Source organism: Notamacropus eugenii, chromosome 3, assembly GCF_028372415.1.
Source record: "Notamacropus eugenii isolate mMacEug1 chromosome 3, mMacEug1.pri_v2, whole genome shotgun sequence".
Classification (NCBI taxonomy): Eukaryota; Metazoa; Chordata; class Mammalia; order Diprotodontia; family Macropodidae; genus Notamacropus; species Notamacropus eugenii.
The window spans coordinates 255,644,924-255,669,926 of record NC_092874.1 but is presented as its reverse complement, the minus strand read 5'-3'; the positions used below and the strand labels follow the sequence as shown (position 1 = coordinate 255,669,926).

Below are 25,003 nucleotides of genomic sequence, written 5' to 3'. Positions count from 1 at the left end.
ATCTGTCTCTGGTACTTAATAACTAGTTGTTGAATTGGTACCAGAGTTTTCTCCTTTTTCTCTCTCCTCATTCAGAAATCAGCCCCTGTAGGTTTACTCAGGCAGCGTTTTGAAATTTAGGGCTGATACCAGGAGGGAGAACTCAGATCTGTTCAGAAGTGAACTGATGAATTGCACACAATTTTGTTTTACTCAACCAGGTCTGGGGAAAAGTGGAGTCTCCCTTTTATATGAACATAGATAATTCTGTTTGACCAAAACCGAGTGATCAGAATCACATTTCCCAGACCCTCATCAGAATAGGTCCACTTCTGATTACAATACTCATTCTCTCACTATTTGTTAACCAATCAAAATTGATTCCCATCTTTAGGAACACCCACTTTTCCAAGGGCATATAAGCATTGTGTGGGTTCCATGAGGGATGGCCAAATGACTATCCTTTTACTAATAGTATGTTGGCATTATTAATAAAATGATTAATTACCCAGAAACCATGTGTCTTGAACTTTTCATGTCACAAAGGTAGCTGGATCTACAAGACGAACATAGTGAGTTCCATTTTGGATGTGGTGAGTTTCATATATCTATGTGGAGTTCAAGTGAAGATAACCAACAGTTAATGATGTCGCCTGGGATCCAGGAGAGTGATTAGGAGACTAAATAAATAGACTGATGAGATCATTAATGCAGAAAATATAGAAAAAGAAATGAAGATGGCCCAGGATGAAGTCTGAGGGATAGCTTTTAATCCTTCAAAGATAAGTAGGAGGAAAGCAAGTAGGAGTGGCTGCTGTCAGAGAAGCCCTAGAAACTAGAAGATGTTTCTGGGAGAAAGTGTTCCACAGAGTGCTCAGGGTGAATAAGGACTTGAGAGATGATTGTTGTATGAACTCGTTGAGTTCATTGTTGACCTTGAGGAGAGCTGTTTATCAAATGATGAGGTCAGATGCCACATTGCAAGGCATTGGAAATTGAGTGGGAGATGAATCAGATGCATGGGGCAACTACTTTCTTCTGAATCCTGATCCTTATTCTTACAGCCCAACTTCTCCCTGGGCCCATTTCAGATCAATGCATCCATCTGTTAACTCCTTAAACCATTGCATCCTTTGGAATCTACATTTAGGTTTCTTGTTGACTGAAGAAGCTCTTTTTGTCATCTGATTCCTCAATCAGTATTCCTTGATTCAGTGGAACCTGGAATTCCCCTGAGTAGAACACATCTTCTCCCCACACTCTCAATTGTAGATGACTCAGATCATTCTGTGTCCTGTGCTAGAGGGCCAAGTGGAGAGATTGGTATGCTCCTTGCTCCTAATTACCATGCCTCTACCTGCATCTTTCATTATTCTTTCTTTTGAAGCGCATGCATTTCCTTTGTTACCTTCAACTCATCTTTGGTGCTCTTATCTGCCAACCTCTAGGTGACTTTCCCAGATTTTCAGTCATTTATTCTAGCTCACATTTTTCCTGTCTGCAGTCAGGCTTAAGACTGCCTTTGTACTCATGTCTATATTATCTTATATACTTCATACCCTAATCAAACTCAACTGTACATGGTCCCTGCTTTCCCTTAACCATTTATTTGTTCAATTTGTACTTCTGGAATAGTATGTACTCTCCATATTTTTCCACTATCTTTACTTTCACTTGTTGAATTCTCCTTCAGGACTCAGTTTGAATGCTACCTCCATAATGACTTACTTGATTTTATCATTTATTTATTTATTCGTTATTCATTCATTTACTTATTTATAATGATTAATACTTATAATATATAATATATATGGTATAATACTTATTTTCTCTCATACTCATTACCTCTGCTGGAGGAGGAAGGAAGGGAAAAAAACATCCCAAAATAAAAAAACTAACAAATATGCACAGTCAAGCAAAACAAATTCCCATATTGACTGTGTCAAAAAAATGGTCCCATTTTGCATGTTTAGTCCATCACTTCCCTGGGAGAAAGTGGGTAGCATTCTTTCCCATCAGGCTCCTGGAAGTATGATTGATCATTGTTCTTCATTCTCCCAAAGTCTTTCATTTTTATAGCATCACATTTTGCTGCTTGTACTGTTCCCTTCGTTCTGCTCACTCCCCTCTGAATTAGTCACACACACTTTTGAGGTTTCTATGCAACCATTGTCCTCAGCACTCCTCACAACACAGGAATGTTTCACTGTGTGTACCATGACTTGTTCACCATTCCCTAAATGATGGGTAAGAAGGGATCTTCTGCTCTTGAAACATTTTCTTTATATGGATATTATTGACATCTTGTTTTCTCTGCTAAATTCCAGGCCCAGTACTTTATCCACTGTGCTGCCTAGCTGCTCCTCCTAGGTTATAAGCCCCTTAAAAGCAGAAGCTCTGTCTTCTTCCTGTCAGTCTTTCCTAATACACAGAACTTCACACACACAAGACACCTAAACATTTTTCTTCTATTTTTTTTTTTAGATGTTTACTGCTTTTGCTTTATGGCTTAAGTTTTCTTTTTCACAAAAAAAATTCACTTTGGTCAAATAGAACATAGAGAATGTAAAGACATAAGGCACCAATATAAAATGAATTTTTAAAAATAAACCTTAAGTTCATCTGTGAGCTCCCTGTATAGCCATATATCTTTCCAGATATTTCTCCCCTTTTTTAAATTATTATTTTATTTGTTTTCAGTGTTCTACACTCACTTCCATATAACTTAGATTTTTTCCTCCTTCCCCCTCCCTCCCCACTCCCTCCCCGAGACGGCATACAATTTTATATAGGTTCTACACATACATTCCTATTAAATACACTTTCACCTTTGTCATGTTGCATAGAAGAATTAAAATGAATGGGAGAAATCATAAAACAAACCAAAACATAATACAAAGAAAATGATCTGCTACATTCTGCGATCAAATTCCATAGCTCTTTCTCTGGCTGTGGAAGGCATTTTGTCTTAAGAGACCATTGGGAATTTTCCTTGCATTGCAATGTAGTTCTAAGTCTACCAGAAAAAATCCTCATACACTGTGGTTGTCTCTGTATATAAAGTTCTCCTGGTTCTGGTCCTTCCACTCAGCATCAGTTCACATAAGCCTTTCCAGGCCTCTCTGAAGTCTTCCTGTTCATCATTTCTTACAGCACAATAGTATTCCATTACACTGTAAACTTCTTCAAAGTTGGGATTAAAATGATTGTAGAGGATGGTCTGGAATGGAGAATAACTTGCGTCATAAAGGCCAAGAAGGCTCTTGTAATAGAGAAGGCAGGAGGTGATGGGGGAGGCCTACAGGAGGGGCCTTGTGAGATAGAACCAACAAAACTAAGCAGCAGATTGGATATGGGTGGTGAGAGCTGAGGATAGCGCCTAAGCTGTGAGCCTGATGGTGGTCTTGATAGTACTAGGGAGATCAGGAAGAGGGGGGAATGTTATGGAAGGACACTGTAGTGTTCTCTATGTGAATTTGGGCCAGACATGTTGGAAAAAACATTTGGAATTAAGAAAGTAACTAAAATGCTCATACCCTTTCATCTAAAAATCCCAATGCTAGGTACATCCCAGGGAAGCAAGTGATAAAAACAATATTCTTATATTACCAATGGACAGTGCTCTACTATATTTGTGGTAGCACTTTTTGTAGTAGCAAAGTAAATGCCCAGTAATTGGGAAATGGTTAAATAAGTTACATTACATGAATATAATGGAATATTCCCGTGCTATAAGAAACAGTGAATATGCTAAAGATAAAGAAGCATGAAAATCATTAATTAATAGAAGCAGACCAGGAAAACAGTATACACATGGACTAAAATAAAATGAAATGCTCAATTACAGTAATAACACTGTAATTGAAATGAAATGCTATGAAAATTCTAAGTATATTGGCCCCCAAGAAAAGCCGTGAAGGAAGCACCTTCTGCCTTCTTTGCAGAGGTAGGGGGTATATAGGTGTGTGACACTGCATGCAGCGTCACATTGGCTCTGATGGCTTTGTTAGTTATGCTGAATTTTTTGTTTTTCTTTGTTATGTAAGCAGTGAGGTCACAGGGCAAGGAAGGATGAGGGAGAGTTATATTGGGAAATGTTGGTAATGAAAAACCAGAAGCTATTGATAAAGTTTTATTTTTTGAAGTTTTACCCCAATTCTGTTTTTAAGTGCCTTAAAAAAAAGGAAGATAAAAGATGTTTTCCTTGGAGAATCTTTTAGTTGAGACAACACTCATACCATATTAATTTTTTAAATGTATAATTTTTTTAGAGATAGCACATTTATAAGTACTTTATGATTGTTAAGTAATGGGCATTATCATTTTTAAATGTAATTTTTTTGCTTGCTTAAAGGCATATGGTCCAGTTTAATACTTAGGAGGTCCTAAAAGTCTTGGTGCAGTTTTAAGTATTAGTAACCTAAAATGTATAATAGACTTAAATTCTTCTATAGTAGAGTTTGCTGGAATGGGCAGAGATGAAACCAAGAGAATAAGCAGAAGGCGTTTGCAATAGTCCAGGCATGAGGTGAGGCTTCTGGGAGAGATGTTGTGAGATAGAATCAATAAGACTAGGTGACAGGTTCGATACATTGGGTGAAACAGAGTGAAGAACTGAGGATGGCCCCTAAGTTGTGAGCTTGGGTGAACTGGGAGAATGGTGGTGACAATAAGGATGCTAGAAAGAGGGGAAGACTGTGGAAAGGATGCTACTTAGCTGTCAAAGTGCACTTCTTAATGTGCAGGTCTGACCATGTCATCTCTCTTTTCGATAAACTGCTAAAAACCCCTTCAACATTGCCTGTTCCTATCTTTTTGTGTTGTAGACTGAAATTCAGTAAAATAGCATAGAAAGTAGATTTACTCAGTAAAATAGCAGTTTTGACGAAAGTAATGAAAATAATTCTCCTTTTAATTTTTTACAAACCTTCTGTCCAGTCCATTTAACTATACTGTTAATCTAGAACTCTAATTTATTACAGATTAAGCTCATAAATGAGAGCAGGGTGATTTGAAAAGAAATCTGTGCATGCAAAACTTTTAAATGACGTTTTGTTGGCATGCTTCTTTAGTTTTACAAACACCATTCCGTTCAGCTTTGATGTTGGGAAACTTTTTCTGTTTTGGTAAATTCGTTGCAGCTAAAAGATTAAATAGAAAAATAACCACTAGATTATGTTAATATTTCTTTTACAGATTACCTAATAAGTGACCTATTTATGAAGGTAATATCTTGGTGATTTATTAAAATAATAAATATAATTATGCCAAGACTGCATTTTCTTTGTTCTTTTACTTTTAATAGGCAGGACTGGCTTTTCTTAGGAAAGAGCACTGAAGTGTAGGCTCATAGAGCATAGGCTGTTACTCTTCTGCTTTCTCCTACTCACATGGCTTTGAGTGACTGAACCTCTTTGGAAGTCAGTTATCTTGGCTGCAAAAGAAAGGCGGTTGAAAGATGTCTTCTAGTTTTAAAAATTCTATGGGTCTGTGATCCAATGATTTGAGGTGTTTGAGAAGTTTTCTTGCCATATTCTACATGTGTCTTTTTTTCAGTTTTGCTCATTTTCATAAAATTATCATATATTTATTTTATATTCTTTATTTAAAACAGGTACAAAAGAAAAATTACCGAGAAGAAAAGAAGAGAGCCACAAAAGAATTACTCAGTACAATCACAGACCCTTCAGTTATTGTTATGGCTGATTGGCTGAAGGTCAGAGTTTGTGTGAACTTATGTTACTTGATGTTTATTTTCTATAATCAAAAAACCCATAAGGTGGCATAGAAAACAATTCTTGAACTGCTTGTTTTCTACTAGGAGAAGAGCTTTTAACTAAGCATTCAAGAGGTTCCATATTCTAATCTTAATGGGAAGCAAGAAACTTAATGTTTTCTGATTTGACAACAAGAATTAAATATACATAGGAATTGACTGAGAAGTGGTTTGGATATGTGTGAGATTTGTGAACAGTGTTTTTATAAAAGCACTACATTTGTTCTGGTGAAAAATTAACAATACAACAACTAACATTTATAATATCCTGTATGGTTTGGAAAATGCAAATATTAAGTCATTTGTTCCTCACAGTAAACTTGTGAGATAGGTACTGTGATTATGATCCCCATTTTATAGATGAAGAAACTGAGTCTGGAGAAATTAAGTGACTTGCCCATGGTCGCAGAACTAATAACTGTGTTAAGCATCATTAGAACTCAAGTCTCAGAATCCCAGGATCTTACAGCTTGAAGGAACATCTGACTAATACATGAAAGAAAAACCCCTCTACAATACACCTGGCCAGTGGTCACACATCGCTTGATTATGCCCAAGTGAGGAGGCTACCCTGTAACCTCCCAAGGCATTCCACTTTTGGACAGCTCAGAACTGTTGGACTCTAAATCTAATGATCTCCCTGCTCTTCCAGTACGCACAGTCACCATCAGTGGTCGGGAGGAGAAGGCACAGATAATCTAAAGGTGGAATGCATAAGTCAGGGCTACTTGGTTTCTGATCCTTCCCCTTTTTTTCTCCATCACCTTTCTGTCATCATCATGGACTCTCTATGTGGGGTGTGGGAGGAGTTCCATTAAGGTGCTGTTCTAATTCGAGGGGAATCTTGGGAGAATTGGAGGTGCCCCAGGATGTGTTTCCTAGAAATCAACCCTTTTTGCCGCTTTTCCCATTAGATTCTGAGAACTCTAGCTCCAAACTCCCCCAGATAACACTGACTGCTTCAGCTTCAGTAAGCCTCAATCTTTATTAGATTTCTTTTGGATGATTAAGAATTGGGCTGTCCAGTAGGCCCATTGAGCCTTTCTTTTGCCCCAGACCATTGCCTGTCTTACTGACCTAGCTCTGCTTGTTGCTCTCAGTCCTATATACCACAAGGATTCTCATTCTGCTTATATATCTCTTACCTCTTTACTCTTCTGGCTCTAATTTTCTAGCTCTAAACTTTGGCCTACATTTAGCCATCATTGCCTTTGTTTTTCACCAGTTGTTTACCGCAGGTCAACATGCCATCAGTAGAGATGAAACCCCTTTCTTTTCTGGAGAACCTAATATATTCCTCATCTCATCCATTCTCTTCTCTGCATTCTCTAAGCATCTCTTGCATGTATACATACAGTCTGTCTGCAATACATACTCCTCTTCCATCGGCTCTGATGCCACAGTATAGATCCTTTATATTAACCTATTAGTGGCAGAAAATAGGAGTAAACCATAGATTAACATAGAGATAATTGAGAATTGAATGTAAATAAGAAACCAAGGTCATATTCTTACTCAGTATTTTAAAGAACTTCATTACCATGCACTCAAGCTCATTGCTTCCTTGAGCCATGGAAAAGTAATATTTCTATGAAAGTAAATATTGATAGGAAAAAAAATTGTTATTGAATGTATTTAATCCTGTTCCCATAGTACTGAACCTTTAAGCATGTACATCTGATGAGAACAGAGAAAGATTTGAGTTTAACTTCTGGTTTTAAAATTTAACTTAGATATATTAACCCTTGAACAATAAATACCTGTTATTACTGAGGAACACAGTATCTAGGGGATTGAGTTTTGCTCTTGTTTCATCACAGGAATTAAATTTTAAAACATTTACATTGTTTCTAACTTGTATCTAACTTGTCCCCACGTTTCTCATGAAATGAGAAATTTTGTTTTATGTTTGTTTTTTTACGTTTTACATTTGTTTTTCTACAGATTCGTGGTACCCTTAAGAGCTGGACTAAGCTTTGGTGTGTGTTGAAACCTGGAGTGTTGCTGATTTATAAAACCCAAAAAAATGGTCAGTGGGTGGGGACCGTGCTTCTGAATGCCTGTGAACTTATTGAGCGGCCATCCAAAAAGGATGGTTTTTGTTTCAAACTTTTCCATCCTTTGGAACAGTCCATTTGGGCAGTTAAGGTAAGAATGAAGTTGGTACCTACATAAAAGGAAGAATAGTGTTGAGCAGAAATCAATATGTAAAAATGGCATTTAATGATTATTTTACTGTTATAACTTCCAGTTTCCTATTTCTCTGCTTTTACGTATGCATTCTTTCTCATGGAATATTCCTTATGGCTCTCCAATATGACTTCTTCAGTCTGCCTCAAGATCTAAATTGAAATTCATCCAGAAATTGTTTTCATGTACTCCCACTCTTATTGTTCCTTTTATCTTTCCTTTACATGTATAGATTCAGTCTGTACTATATTACATTTTTGAGTGTGGTGTTATGTAATATTGTTATTTTATTTGTGAGTGTGGGCTCTAAGTAGAATGTAAAGTGAAGGGTAAGGATGTGGGGAGAAAAGGGGATAATGAGGAGGGGCTTGTTCAAGGGCCTCGCCCAGTGCCTAGCATGGGAGCACTTAGTAAATATTTGTTTAATTGACTCTTAAACTAGAATACTATTTAGCAATTACAAAAGCTTGTAACAATGGATGGTTTTTTCTAGCACTTAGCACAGTGCCTATCAATAAATGCTTATTGACTGACTGTCATGACAACTGTTATGGGGTTGCAAGGGAAAAAGAGGCAGGAAGGAAGGGCACATTTCTGCCTGTTAGACACTATTACAAAACTTGCAACCAACTGTCCAAGCATTATGAAGTCACTGGTTTGGGTTGTAGAGGCAGAATCAACCCATAATTTTATTTCAGACCTATTTTAAAAGGTTCAGGTTTTTTGTGGGGTTAGTTGATGGCATATTGGTTGTCTTAATATTTTTATTTCTTATCTTGTTTTAATTCATCACTTTTATTTCTTAAACTTAAATATGCTTTACAAGATGCCCCCTCCCCCCCAGTTCCTTGAATGAAATCCTCTAGGTCTGTTGTTTTGTGATTTGATGATCTTCCTGAATGCATTTTGTTCCCTTGTGACAAAGATTGTGGCAGACACTTCCAGCTTGAGTTTTATGATCCTTTGTGGAAATTTCTTGGTGTGCTATATCTCGTGTTGTGTTCTTTCTCAACAAATAAAAATGCTTTCTTCTTTCCCTTTCCTAAAACAATAATTTATGCTTCCTGTTATATGTTTTTAAAAACAAAATATTTACTTGTTAGGAAATGAGAGACTCTTTATACAATACCCTCAACCCCATTTAAGATTATTAATTTAACTCTCACCCATATAATTTGTAACTACATTTCTGTCTTTTCTGTCAGTACATTAACACAGTTGAAATATGCTTAAAGACTTCTGGGAATTGTATTCTTTATCTTATTATTGTACAGTGCTGTGAAACTAGAATTTTGGGTTCACTCACATTTTACAAGCTGAAATTAACTTGGGAAGAATGAGTTGAGTTTCTTTTAGTTATAACTAGGGATAAAGTTATCTGGGTTTAGAAAACAAGTCAGTTGCTGTATTATAAGAGATACTTTAATAGAAAAAATTTCTCTAATGATATCTGTTTGATTAAGAAAGCTAAAATTCCAATAAAAAGATCACTTTCCAGTTCTTCAGTTCATATTTTTGTGTAATCCTATTAAAATTGTGAAAGCATTTTTTCATACGTCATAAACCACCAGATTAGCATCCTTTACTTATAGAAGTATTAATAAACCATAAAAATTCAAGACTGGTATTTTCTTATACTCCACTTGTTTTACTTATATTTTAAGGGCCCCAAAGGTGAAGCAGTTGGATCTATAACTCAGCCTTTGCCTAGCAGTTATTTGATCATCCGAGCTACTTCAGAATCAGATGGTAAATACCTTTACTTTTTGGTTTATTTTTAAGCTTTTTTTGTAAGATTTATGTTTTTATAGAATTTGTAAAGTATGGTAATTACAAACCTTTTAAACAGTACAACAATTATGATGTTAAACTATAAAATCTGTTCATTTTATTTTAGCCTACTGGTTTCATGCCACTTAAGAGAGAAACAAGAAACAATCTAATAAGGCAATGATGTAGCAACCAAGAGTATCTTTATTTTAAATATGTTTTCACAAAGCTGAATTTCAGAAGGTTCAAAAAAAAAAACCGAACTGATTTAAAATGTGAGAGGTAGAATGTAGGAGGAAATTTACTTTTTTAAGGAAATTCTTATAAAACAACATTTGTCCCATTAAGCTAGCCTTAAATTGTGCTAGAATAAATAAAGGTTTTTTTAACAAAAATATGGAATATTTTAAATCTGATAGAGGTACAACTTTATGGTACTCTAGTAAAATGAAGGACATGAATCATGGCAGTCAAAAGAGCTAATTTCTTCCTATGGTGTAACTACTTTAAAGAGTGGATTTACTTGAATTATTTGATAGTCTTTCCCAGTATTAGGATAAAAAGAAATGGTAAGTAAATATTTGAAAGCTAGATAGTCTTATATTTAAAAAAATTTTATATTTTATATAGTATCATATTTATATAGTGTTTTATAGTTTATAATGTTGTTTTCTATGGTATTTCCTTTAATATATAAAACTATATTACCTGTAAGGTAAGCAAGATATATATCATGAGGAGTTGGATAAAGTTATTTTTAGGTCTCTCTCATTTCAGAATCCCACAATCCCTATTTTATAGATCCTCAAGGAAACTTGAGGTCTAATGAGGTCATATACTTTTTTTTTACCCAGCTGGTAAGTTGTAGACCCAGTTCAAGCTCAAATTTTCTAACTGTAACCCAAGTTCAGAGTTCTTTCTAATATATAATGTTGCTTCAAAGTAAAGCTGCTATGTCCACAGCAGCTCCAGAACACACCATATAATGTAGGAACCTTTGATAATACCACATTTTAAAACTTCTCATTGGAAAAGTGTAAAAACCAGATATATATCTATAATATTTGAAAAATACTTTATAACTTAAAATAAATAACCTATTTAGGAATAGGGATGACTTGTGATTTGATTGGTATAGGGAAATCCTAGATGAGAAAACTCCTCTACCAATTCAAGTTGGCACATATGCTTCAATTTATATTCTTAGGATATTGATTGTGAGAGAGGTTAGTGACTTACTTGTCCAGGGCCACACAGCCAATATATGTCAGAAGGAGAGCTTGAACCCAGTTCTCTCTGAAATCAAGGCCAATTTTCTATCTATTACACCACACTGGCTCTCATTTGGAGGTATAAAGTTAATGAATCAGTGCTAGAATAAACTAAAAGAAAAGTAACATAAACTATATCACAGTTTCATGGAAAAAATATTTTGTTTACTTTTGACAGTGTCAGTTTCTCAGGGAAAGATAACATTTTCTTGGTTAATGGTTGAATTAAAATGGGTATTATTGTTGGAGTTTTTAAAATTACATGAATTAATGTTAATTCCTTTAGGTAGGTGCTGGATGGATGCTTTGGAATTGGCTTTGAAATGTTCCAGTCTTCTTAAACGAACAATGATCAGGGAAGGTAAAGAACATGACCTGAGCATGTCGTCGGAAAATACACACGTGACTTTCTATGGCTTACTACGTGCTAACAATCTCCATAGTGGTGACAACTTCCAGTGAGTAGACGCTGCTAGTGGGCTTGGCCATAGTGTGAAGTAGCGTTCACTGGGCTGATTGGGAGACTAACAGCTTTACTAATGATCCAAAATATGATGTAAACTTGTTTAGTTGCTACTGGAGGTTGAAATTTTTTGTCAGCTAGCAAGGCAGAGACTTGGTGGGCTTACTCTACCTAGATCCTTGTTGGTAACTTGTAGAAAACACAATATTGCTTCCTGCTAGGTCCCAGCAGCTGTAGTGGTACCACCTAACTCCCTTTTTTAGCAAGAAGTTCTTTTTTTGAAATGCAAGAATATTCCACTATGAGGCTAAAGGATCTTTTATTCTTGTCTTACTTGATTTGACACAGTTTTTTTTTTCCTTTTTTTACCTTTATTGAATAGTTGAACTTTCCTTTTTGTCTGTAATCTCACAGTCCAGAATTATGTTAGAGAGGTAAACATGCTCAGAAAACCTGAGCTTTACTCCTAGCTTTAATACTTTTACTACCTCTATGACCTTGGGCAAGTTAATAGAACTTCATGGACCTTAATTGTTCATTTCTAAAATTAAGGGTTGAACTGGATATTCTCTAAAGTTCAAGCCTTCAGTCCTATGATAATATTGTATTATAAGAAATGATAAACAGGAAGACTTCAGAGAGGCCTGGAAGGACTTATATGAACTGATACTCAGTGAAATGAGCAGAACCAGAACAAGTTTGTATATAGCGACAACCACAGTGTGCAAGGAATTTTTCAGTAGACTTAGTACTTCATTGCAATGCAAAGACCTAAATAATTCCTAATGGACTCTTGAGGCAAAATGCTATCCACGTCCAGAGAAAGAACTATGGAATTGGGTTGCAGATAGAAGCAGACCATTTTCTTTTGTATTATGTTATGTTTTGTTTTATGGTTTCTCCCATTCATTTTAATTTTTCTATGCAACATGACTGAGGTGAAAATGTATTTAATAGGAATGCTGTCTCAGGGAGGGAGTGAGGAGGGAGGGGAAAATAATCTAAGATATGTGAAAGTGATTGTAGAACACTGAAAACAAATAAAATAATTTAATAAAAAAATCCTGTGGTAAGACTACTTGCACCATCTACTTTATGGGATTGTTATGAGGAAGATGTTTTACAAACCTTGAAACATTTGTATACCCTCTTCTGCTTTGCTTCTTCGTAGTATAAAAGTGTGCTTTTGGGCTCTTGAAGACAGTGCCAGGAGAGTAGTAGTTCCAAAAGGTCTGCTCAGACTAGAACTGCTTTGAGAATAGGTCTGGTGATGGACTGTGTGTCTCTCTCTTGTCCAGAGATCATCAGTCTAGATAACTCAGTGTTGAGAGACTCATCCCAAGGTTTGTTACAAAATGATGAATGTTTCGTTACAACAACTCGTAAAGACAGCTACTAAGTTGGAGAGGGATTGCAGTCTGCATCAGTGGAGGAGTACCCACAGCAATGAAATTACAGATTTTTGAAGTGTAAAGCACTACGTAAATGTAAAATATCATTCTTTTAGTTATTATTAATAATAACAATGGTGCCAGGAACCTGGGGTGAGAAACTTATTTCCACATAAGTAGTTACTAGTGCTTCTCTTCAAGATTTGTATACTAAAATTAGATATTTAAATGGCTTTGAGTGGCTTAATTTTTTTTTCCTGTTCCAGGGGTCTTCTTTAGGTGGTTATATTAATGAATTTTTATGTCAGATTTCCTCTCTATAACTTTTGTTTCACCTGACTGCTTTGTATTTTTTCTTTTAATACTTAAAGAATCTGTAATTTCATTAGTGTGGATGTTCACTCTATCAAAAGGGGTTGTAACCCCACCGTGTTTAGTTGTTTATCTTTGTGAGTTGCTATGTGATTAAAGCACTTCAACCTTCTGATGAAAACATTCCAGATCTAGCTGGGCTGTTCCTTAGATGACAAAAATACAAGATCATGCCAATCCCATCCTCAAAACACTTCCATCTTGATTGGATCTTCCAGAGCTTGTACACTGCTGATACAGCCTTTTAGAATCCAGGGTTACCTCCAGGAGACACCGAGGTAGAAATCTAGTTGAGCAAGACTGGAATAATACTGAAACAATTCCCCAGACTTTGAGTCCATTTCTTACTTGCATGATATAGCAAATAAAAGACTGAAAATTATCTTTTAGGAAAAAGTTTTCAAAAAGATTTAATGGCTTTTTTTATGCTATTCCATGTCACTGTGTAATGTTGCAGTGGATAGAATGCAAGCATAGTGTCAGGAAGTCTCATGTGCAGAGTTCATATCTGGCTTCAGACACCTTCTAGCTGTGTGACCTTGGGCAAGTCTCTTTACCCTGTTTGTCTCAGTTTCCTCATCTGTAAAATGAGCTAGAGAAGGAAATGGCAAACCACTTGGCAAATTATCTTTGCCAAGAAAAGGGACCACGAAGAGTTGGACACTACTGAAATGACTGAACAACAACAGCCACAAGAAGTCCTATCATGACACTTGTGTGTCTTTGGGCAAAGTAGTTTACTTTTGGGGCCTCAGTTTCCTCATTTCTAAAATGAGAAAATTGAACTAAAGGTCTTTAGATTCTCATGTAGCTCAAAAATGTATGTTGCTCACTTTCTTCCCATAGGCTTTTCTCTCCAATATTAAAGTAGTCAGTTAAGTTAATGCTTCTTTTCAGGAACATTAACTTGGGCTTTACCATACAAGTCCTAATTATTTGAAGTCTCTTATCAAGAATTTAGCATCTTTTTTAGGTTATACTATTATGTGTCATATTAACCATTCTCACTGTGAAGTGATTGTTATTCCTTGTCTTAACTATTTTGAACTAATAAGAACTCTGAAATTTATCTGCCATATTATAATCAAATAATAGTTAATTATTCCACAACAGAATACACATGGCTATTTGATAGGCGCTATTTAAAGCAAGAGATAGCAATTAGAGCTGTCCAGAAACGGAGTGGGCTACCTTATAAGGTATGGAATGCCCTCAGAGAGGCCTGGAAAGACTTATATAATCTGATGCTGAGCGAAAGGAGCAGATCCAGGAGTGCTTTGTGCACAGCAACGACCACAGTGTGCGAGAGTTTTTTCTGGTAGACTTAGAACTTCATTGCAATGCAAGGACTTAAAAAATCCCCAATGGTCTTTTAAGGCAAAATGCCTTCCACATCCAGAGAAAGAACTGTGGAATTCAGTTGCAGAATGTAGCAGATCATTTTCTTTTGTGTTACATTGTGGTTTGTTATATGATTTCTCCCATTCATTTTAATTCTTATGCGCAACATGACTATGATGAAAATGTGTTTAATAGGAATGTCTGTGTAGAACCTGTATAAAATTGTATGCCATCTTGGGGAGAGAGGGTAAAAAAAATCTAAGTTATAAGGTAGTGATTGTAGAACACTGAATATTAAAAAAAAAAAAAAAGATATTGAGTGCCCTGCCTTTGAAGTATTCAGCAGGAAACTGGATGACCATTTAGCAGGATGTTGTAGGGAGAGTCAGGCTTCATGTTGGAGTCACACTGGATGACTCTAAGGTCTCTTTCCAATTCTCAGTTTTTGTGACTAATGGATATAAGTTTCAAACTTTTGTTTATTTGGGGAACTTCCAAAATATAAGTTTTAAACAATCTAAAGCTATAATAATAATAGCAGCTAGCATTTATGTAACATCTGTTATGTTCCAGGGACTATACTCATTTCATCTTCACAACAATCCTGGTAGGGAGGTGCTATTATCATACCCATTTTACAGTTGTGGAAACTGAGGCAAATGCAGGTTGAGGAACTTGCCCAATATCATATAGCTGGTAAGTATTTGGAGTCAGATTTATATTCAGGTTTTCCTGACTCCAGGCCCAGGGCTCTGTACTTGTGCCACCTCAAGAGACACAGATCCTAACCTACCCAATATGTTTTTAAATTGTTAAATATTAAAAAGAGATGGTAGAGATTTATCTTTGTCAAAAATGAAACCTTTTTCTTCTTTACTTGTACTCTTAATTCTTCCCTACCTCAGATTAAATGACAGTGAAATTGAACGACAACATTTTAAGGACCAAGATATGTACTCTGATAAATCAGATAAGGAAAATGATCATGAACATGATGAATCTGACAATGAGGGAATTGGGAAAAGTGAAGAAAGTGATACAGATACATCAGAAAGACAGGATGATTCCTACATTGAGCCTGAGCCCATTGAACTTCTGAAAGAGACTACTTATACAGAGCAGAGCCATGAAGAACTTGGAGAGGTAAGAACCTGCAGTTCTTGTTTTGTTTTGTAATGTTTGGAATTGGAAAATATGTTTATACCAACTGTCAGTGTTTTTAATTAAAGAAGCATTTGCATAATTTCTATTTTAATACAAAAGTTCTACCTCTATATGTTTCACACAGCTCAGTAATCTGTAGGATGCTTCTGGAAATAATTTACCCAACATTCTTTAAAAACTAGCATTTAAAATTTTCTCACTGACATAAATGGGACTGTACTTGGTGATAATGATATTCAAGGCAAATAGCAAAAAAAAAAAATCCCAAACAACCCCCTCCAAAACCTCTTCTTTTATGTTCTTTCTCTTATGTGTGTGTCTGTGTATATATGTATGTTTATATTAAAGTCAACATGGAATGATTCAGTATAATATATTTTTGTACTATTTAATTTGTCGGTCCTTTTATAATGACATTTGTTTTGTATACTTTTTAAAAACTTAAGAGCTTCTATTTTATAATACTTTAACCATTATAAAGGGAGAATTTTTTTCACATGTAAACTGTTCAAACATCTTTTTGTTAAAGTAAATGGAGTATTTCAGTAGTTGTATTTAATTGTTGAAGGCAGGTGAGGCTTCTCAAACCGAAACTGTGTCTGAAGAAAACAAGAGTCTTATATGGACATTGCTGAAACAAGTTCGTCCCGGGATGGACCTGTCCAGGGTTGTTCTGCCTACATTTATCTTGGAGCCTCGTTCTTTTCTGGATAAACTCTCTGATTACTACTATCATGCAGATTTCCTCTCTGAGTAAGTGAATTCTTTTTTCTTAAAATACAAAATATTTATTAATGTTTCAGTTAATTCTCTGTAATGGCACTCTAAATTCTGCCTTTCTAAATAATTTGTTTATAAGACTACCTTTCTCTTCCACCCATTTTGGGGATTTTTTCTGGATGTGAAGAAAGACCAGTATAATAGTAATTCCGATAAGCAGGATAAACACCAGCATAAGCAGCATGAAAGGTGTCCTCAAATCAACTTTTTAGACAGATTTAGTTAAACAGGCAAGACCTCAGGAAGACGTAAAAGGCTGTCAGATGTGGAGAAGCACTTTCCTCCTTGGCAGAGACCTTAGGACAGTGGTTGGGAATACAGATTAAGGAAGTGTGCTGCCTGGTAATGTTCTACTTGAATTTTTATTGCTTACAGGTACAAAGCACAGTTGTTTCTACCTGCTAAAGAATGACAAATACTGCCAGTGCTTTATTAGTAGCAGTGATCCGAGACAAGGCCCTGGCTACTTACCTTAGCTAAAGATCTATTCTTAAATTAATTAGTGAAAAGATAAATTTGAATAGATTGATAGATTAATAACAGATTGAATAGACTAATACTTTTTCCTCTTAACTCCCTCTTGAAAAAATCATGAGTTCATATAACACGGTGTACTTCCCGAAGTCAAAGATACGCAGTTTTATGGAATCAAAAAGTTTCAGAGTTGAGAGAGACATCAGTGGCCATCCAATCCGGTTCACACACGGAAGGAATCTCCATGTCAACAAAAGGCCATCCAATCTTGTCTCGAAGACTTTTCAGTCTTGAGACAGATTATTTCCCTTTGGATTTGTGCTAATTGTCAGGTATTCTCTCCTCACATCAGGTGAAGATGGGCCAACTCTCATGTCTTCTCTGAGTCTTTTATTTCCTATGCTAAAGTTCCCATTTCCTTCTCTCAGTCCTCCCTTGATGTGGTCTCAGATCTATTCACTGTCCTGGTTGCTGCCCTCTGGAAACTTTACAGCTTCTTTGTGCCTTTTGAAATAATGGCATTTAGAACGGAAGATAAGACTAGACTAACACGAGACTCTCATTTTCCTTCCTGAAAGCTGTACCACTCCTATTGCAGCACAAGATCACATAAGCTTTTTTTGCTGCCACATCATACTGCTGATGCATTGAGCTTTCAGACAAGTAACCCTCTCCCTTCCCTGATCTTTGCTAGAACATCTGCTATCAAACTACCTTTTCCCATCTCAAATTTTTGAAATTCATTTTTTTGTAGCCAAATATAAGACTTTACAGTTATCCCTGTTGATTTAAATCTTATTAGATTAAACTCAAACTCTAACTTGTCAACAGGATCCAACACTTTTGGATCCTGGCCCCTGGCTGTCTCTCCCAGCTCTCTGTCACTTGACAATTTGATAAACATTATTTATTATTATTATTATTATTATTGATAATCGTTATTAGTAAAAATTTTAAACAGAAGAGAGCCAACCTTAGATTCCTGGGACACTCCCTTGGAACACTACTTCCATGTTGACATTAAACTATTTCCATATTTGGGAAGCAAATGCTCAAAATATGGAAAAATTAATTGTTTCCTTCTCTATTTCTGTTTATCTTACACATTGTCCTTATTTCTCCAGATCAGGTCTTTGTTTGCTAAGTTGTAACACGGTTTTCAAAGAACGTACTGTTTGGTGGTATACACTCTTCTAAGAGTAACTGAAGTATAATCTATGTTGAGACTATATTTCAGTACTTTAGAGAATAATGCAAATTTTGCCAAGTGACTTTTTTGTACTAGTACTTAACAGTTTTGATGAACTCTTTTCTTTAATTTGGAGCATCATCATTAATAACTTTCAGATTGCCAAATGCTTTTTACAGAATTGGTTAAAACTACTTAAATGGTTCTGGAACATAAACTAATATAACTATATTTCCTAATTGTTTAAATATTATGCAAATTATTTTATAATGTTATATTTCATATCATATTTCAACTCATATAATTGTATAATATGTTAATTAAAGAAGACTCACAATTTAGTCATGTCATGTTACTTTTGTTATTTCATAGAGCATCTCTTGAAGAAAATCCTTATTTCCGTCTGAAAAGAGTAGTGAAATGGTATTTGTCAGGATTCTACAAAAAGCCACAGGTAATTTTACTGCCTATTATTGTTTTTTTATTACTGTAGAACCTTCATTTTTTTTTAAAGAGACATCTTTGTTTCTTCTCAGCTTTATTATTAAACATTTTTGGTTTACCAGAATGTGTCTCTGCTTCCTAACATTAAACCTGGTTATGGTTAACATGATTATGTAATAGACTTAATCTTATGTCAAGGAATCGTATCATTCAATGCCTCCTGTCATGTAAAATGCTAAACCTTTGACCTCTTTAGAGATGGTATCTACATGACAAACTTTTAAAACTATCTTGAAGCTTACATTCCACTTTTTTTTCTTTAGGGATTAAAGAAACCATATAATCCTATACTTGGCGAGACTTTCCGCTGTCTCTGGGTTCATCCAAGGACAAACAGCAAGACTTTTTATATTGCTGAACAGGTATGAGCAGCATATCCTATAAAACAAAACTGACAAAAATGGTCAGTGGGCTATTTTTGAAGAAAATTATTAGTGAAAATAAAATTTTCTAATAATATTCCAGTAAAAAAAATTTATGGATGTTTTGTAAGTAAATAGGCTTTCCTCTTTCTCAGTTGTGAATGTAATTTTCTTAGAAGCACTACTACCATAGCCATGAAAGTTATTCAGTAAAAAATAAGTAAAGAAAACTATTTCCCAACTTGAAAATAGCATACCTTATGACTGGTCTAGCTTCTCGTGCTGACCTTTCAGAGATTCATTTCTCAATTTAGTTACTTATTGCCTTTGTAAAAAAAAAAAAATACACCCCAACATATATCTCATATGCTTTTTTAAAATAAAAGAATAAATATATTTATTATAATACTGTTTCACCTGTTTTTTACCATGGACTCCAAGGACAGCCTGATAACTAGAATCCAATGCAATTCAATTTATTGTGTTTCCCCTGTATTGACATAGTATGAGGATTTTGTTACTGAATATTGTTCTTTACTTGGAAATGTTCCATATGCTAATCACTGGTTAGCTAAGTGGTTAGAGCACTCTCTCTACTGTTCAAGTCTGTCCTCAGACTAGCTTTGCAATCCTTAGTTAATTCACTTGGCCTTTTCTGGGCCTCAGTTTCCTCATCTGTAAAGTGGAGATTGAAATAACACCTATAGTGCTATATAAGTGTTAATTGTTGTTGGTTTTGTATTCTCTATTTTTTGGAGGTACTTCTTCTCATCTTTAGACAAATGAATACAGGTTTCATTAAAATTGTGTATAAATGGATTTTTAAAAAAATAGGTGAATATATTTTTACTAAGTGAACTTTCTGTTTATATGTATTATTTTGTATAAGTAAATTATTATTTCCCAATTTATCTTTTTGTTTGGATCAGGATTTGTGTTTCATTTATTTCCACTTCTATTGCTACCATCCTGCTTCATGCCCTCCAACACCTTATGTCTTGACTACTTTAATAGAGAGTTCTACTTGATCTTTCTGTCTTCAGCTTCCTATTCTAGATTAGGAGCATTTTGCAGACTCGTGTTTCTAAAACAATACCTTGACCATATCATTCCTTTGATCAGTAATCTTCAGTGACTCCCTCTTTCCTTCAAAATCTAACCCTTTAGTCTGGCGTGCAGTACTTTCCTTGTTGTGGCCCAGTCTGCTGTTCAGTGTTTAGCCCCAGTTAATTTACTGAACTTTGACTCCCAGACTAACAGATACAATTATGGTAACCTGAATGTATCTTATTCTTTCTTTTGTTGACACTTTTTAAATGCAGTTTTCTTCTTGCTCTTCCCCAACCTTTTATGCTTATCCAAATTCTGCTCATCTTTCCGAATCTGGCTTGTACCCTTTCTTATCCCTAAAGCCTTCTCAGATGACTTGAGCTCGTTGTCATCTCCCTCCTTTTAATTCCTATTGCTGCTATTGTAGTCAATCACATGGGGTAATTTACTCATTTTATTTACATTCTACATAATCAATCACGTGCTATTTGATATCTCTTGGACTGTTAGATTAAACCTGTGATCATACATTGTTATTTAACATTGTATGTATTTGTCTTGTTTTTCCAACTAGACAATAAATTTCTTGGGCAAAGGACCATGTCTTTATATTTTTGTATTCCCATTAGCACTTAGCAGGGTGTCTTGTACATAGCATATCTTTAATTGAATATATGTTTGCTTACACCAAAATACATCTATTTTGTACATAATTAAAAGCTAATAATGTTTATATCCTCATTTATCTGGACAGCCTCACATCTTCATGTGTGTAGCAGGTGCTTTGGAGGTACCATGATATAGTAAGAGGCGAGGCAGTACTTTAGAGTAAACAATGAGTGGGTTTGGAGTCAGAGGACCTAGGTTTGAGTCCTGGTTCTACCATGTATGTATGACTTTGGACAAATCACTTAACTTGTTTGAATTTCAAATTACTCATCTTTAAATGAAGGGAATGAACTTGATGTTCCTTAGTGAATGTAAGGTCCTTTCTACCAAATCCCATAAATCTATAACCTGCAAATGTCAATATCTGGCATTGATTTCATTTCAGGAAGCAAACATGATTTTGAAGTAGGAAGGTGGCTTGTAGCAGAAAGAGCAAAGTTAGGAGGCCTGAGCCTATCCTGGCCCTTTGTTTTAACTATATGACCTTGAGCTGAAAGTTACTCCACTAACTCCGTAGTGATCAAGCTTTCTTCTTTCTCAAACCTTCTGTGATTGTGTAGCTTCAGCATTATTTTCATTGATTTTCTAGGACCTTTTCAGTCTTATACGTTGTATCACCCAGGCAATAGTCACGGCACTGAGAACGACTATGAATCTGCTGGTGTAGTTCAGAATCACAGAGAATACCAACTCTCCATACAGAAGGCAGAAGAAAAACATTTATTCAGACACCTGAAAGCCAAATCCATCATCCTAGCCAACAAGTCAATACACATTATCACTGCAGGGGACAAAGTCATTCCCAAGCCTTCCCCCACTTCTGCTGGGGCTTTCTCGCAAACAAATACTCACGAGCCTAGCTGTTCCTGCTTGCCTTTGTCTTTCCTCTCCTTTCACCATAACTACTCTCAATAACTTCCTGTCAGTTCTGCTCCACTCTTCCTGTTCCACCCATTCAGCAAACTCCTTCTACCACATGTGACTTAGACCTCCATGTGTTTTAAGCAGGTCACATGGGCTATTAATGAATGAGAAAGATCTTCCCATTTAAATTGCCATTACATACATGAAGATTTGAACCACAGTTTTTATACATGGTCTCTTCAGGTTTTTATCTTGTGAACGTCTTCATTAGAGTACACTTTTAGAGTTAACTAATAAATTTAAGATGATACAGCATAGTAATATATGCTTATATTATTATTTTTCCTGTTGTGTTCAATAGGTGTCCCATCACCCACCTATTTCTGCCTTCTATATTAGCAACCGAAAGGATGGGTTTTGCCTTAGTGGTAGTATCCTGGCCAAGTCCAAGTTCTATGGTGAGTTTATATTCAACTTTAGCTAGTCAGAGTTTGGTTATCTTTCATACCTTAAATTTCTAGTGCCTTTGTATAGTTAATGCTCATTTTATCCACCAGATTTACTTGGATGACAGGTGTACTTTTTGTGCTGATTTTGTCAGACCATAAGTAGAGGTATGTCCTATTATACAAAAATGGCCATTATGCAGTTAGAAATTCCCTACAAATATTCAAGGATACAAGGATAGGTTTTGAGCAGAGCTCCTTTATCTCCAGTTTTGTCAAGTTGTTGCTTTTGTCTGAATAGTGAACCTTGATCCAAGTATAGATTAGCTGGCCTAGTTAAGTTCCTGACCAGAGAGGTAAATAATTTAAGTGAGTAAAAATGTTTTCCTCCAAAGAAAGAAATCCTAGTTTCAGAGGAGGGAGATAGATGGGCTTTATAGTTGCCCCAGGTTTGGGGATAAGAAAAGCAGTCCTGTTACATTTCCAGGGCTTCTGATAGGGAGGTAACTCCAATCTCTTCTTTCCTCTTCCTATTCTTATTATATAGGGTAATTGCTATACTTGGAGGAGTGAATTGGGTGTGTGGTAGGTAGCATAGGATGTGAGCAGAGGAGAGGAAGAAGAACTGCTTATCACTGAGCTGGATGGTGGTCTTGGGCCCTTGTCCTCATCGTAGGGCCCAACCATCCGGTAGCTGATAACCACTTGTTGGGTATCCCTCCATGTGTGGTTTGAAGTAGATGTTCACCTGAGTTCCTTCCAACTCTCAAATTCTGTGATTCTTCACATTTTAGTCACTATGAAAAGAGTGGAATTTGACTAGATCTTTTCTGTATGCTTCCCATTTTAGAATATTCAACAGGATTTTTTGCATAGCTTATGTTTTCTTATAAGTCAATGCTAGAGGGAAGAAAGTTTTATTACAGTATCTTAACCACGATCTCAGGAAATTTGAGGCAAGTTAATTACTCTTTGTGGGGGATCTTTTTAACTTGTTTTTCTTTTCTGAAGTAGACAAATAAAAGCTATGTAAGTTATAACAGTTTTTCTGCAAACACTGTAGATTAGATATCTGGAATTTTGAGATTATGGATTAAAGTGAGTTAGATTTAATGTTATGAAAAGCTAAAACCTTTGGTTTTGTATATTTCATCCAAAATGCTATCATGTTAGATTTTAGGACACACTGCCAAATATGGTTGTGACTTGGTTTGATAAACACAAATAGAAAAAGAATAGCTAAGTTCTAGTAGTCACAGATTGGGAATTAGGCCATTGATTAATTCTGATAGTCTAGTTATAGGGGATGGAATGACCAACAGCAGAGGAAAAATCCCCATAGAGGGGAAGTGAACTGTATTTATGAACTATACCTCCCAGCCAGCATACATACTTCTCATCTCCTTAAGTGACCTTTATGTCATTCAAAGTTTTCTTTTCATTCTGTTGATATTTTTTGTCTTAATTCTATATTTGAAATGGAAAAAGATATCAAGGAAAAGTAGGGCTTACCTTGTTAAAAATAGATCTATTTCTTAATGTAAGGGATAGTTGTAGTCAACAAAGAACTCCTTAGTTTTGAGGCTTAAAATCCAAACAGATTTGTTGGTGGAGAAGAAGCACCTAGTCTTTAGTCAGACTAGGAGGAGATGCTTTCATAGTGATGAAAAAAATAATAGTATTCTCATATGCCTGGTGCTTTGCTGGTGTCAAGGAAGTTTCCCAGACAATCTTGTCCATTAGAAGTTTTCATAGATATGGCAGAGTCAGACATATATTATGTGAGACATATATATAAACAATCCTATAAGAATGATGCTCTTATTGAATATTTAAGAAAAGGATGAACATAGTATATGTAATGCATATTAATATGTAGATTAATCTATTAACATAGTAGAAAATGAGAAGAAAATTTTCAGAGCTGTACTTTAACAAAAGCAAACATTTAATATGTACTTTATACTATCTGTACTTGGTGCTTGGATATAAAGATAAAACAAGGTATATACCCTGCACTTGAGAAACTTACAGTCTAATGGAGGGAGAGGAGTTTTTCATACACACACACACACACACACACACACACACACATAACTTCTACAAAGCACAATATGATAAATTCAAAAAGGGAGGTATAAACAAATGGAATGAAAATCATGGGGAAAAGAAAGGGAACTGTGATGGAGGAAGTGGCTCCTAGATTGGACTGCAAAAGGAAGGAGATAGTTGAGCAGTCAGAAACTGGTGACAGGAGAGGCAAGGAAGAATTCATTCTAGGGAAAGAGGTCAGTGTGAGCAAACGGATAGAGTCATGAGTATGGTAAAAACTGCATCAGTGAGTAAGGGGTCTAAATTGTCTAAAATAGAGAATGCATGAAAGAGGGAACAGTATGAAATAACACTAGAAAGCTGGATTGGGACTAGCTCTTGAAGGATTTTGAGTGCTGATGAGACATTTCTTAATTAGACAATGGGAAATTACCCAGAGTTTTTGAGTATTTATTTGGCATCATCAGAATGCCTATCCTCATGTGTTCTCAGAAGTCAAGCCAGGATCATGCTTGGTTGAGAGGGGAGAGCTCTTGCGAATACCAGGGACTGTTACAGGCTCGCTCTTGAGAAGTAGCCTGGTACAGGAGGGGAAGCACTGAATTGGGAAGTAGAGAACATGGTTGGAATCCAACTCTGTAGTTTATAGCTTGTGTGACCTCTCTGGGCTTCTGTTTTCCTAATCTCTAAAAGGAGGGAGTTTTTCCATCTCTAAATCTGCGATCCTGTTAGCGGTACATTTAATGAGATTACTCTGAGAGTAGTCTAAAGGATGCTGGAGATCAATTAGACTGTCACAGTAGTCTGGGGAAGAACTTGTGAAGTATTGAACAAGGGCTGTTGTAGTGGGAATGGAAAGATACAAATGAATAAAAGGGAAATTTCCCAAGTAGAAT

General features: G+C 35.7%; 1 protein-coding gene across 9 annotated transcripts in view; it reads left to right on the top strand.

The window, feature by feature from the left end:
- OSBPL8 (oxysterol binding protein like 8) overlaps positions 1-25,003 on the top strand; it is a 222,682-nt gene that overhangs the window by 156,028 nt on the left and 41,651 nt on the right. For all 9 annotated transcript variants that reach the window (XM_072655427.1, XM_072655418.1, XM_072655421.1 and 6 more), the window contains 9 exons: positions 5,594-5,695; positions 7,700-7,903; positions 9,610-9,694; positions 11,273-11,444; positions 15,459-15,696; positions 16,286-16,470; positions 18,533-18,614; positions 18,928-19,026; positions 21,971-22,067. In XM_072655427.1, coding sequence (XP_072511528.1) covers positions 5,594-5,695; positions 7,700-7,903; positions 9,610-9,694; positions 11,273-11,444; positions 15,459-15,696; positions 16,286-16,470; positions 18,533-18,614; positions 18,928-19,026; positions 21,971-22,067 — 1,264 coding nt within the window. The remainder of the gene's footprint in view (positions 1-5,593; positions 5,696-7,699; positions 7,904-9,609; positions 9,695-11,272; positions 11,445-15,458; positions 15,697-16,285; positions 16,471-18,532; positions 18,615-18,927; positions 19,027-21,970; positions 22,068-25,003) is intronic.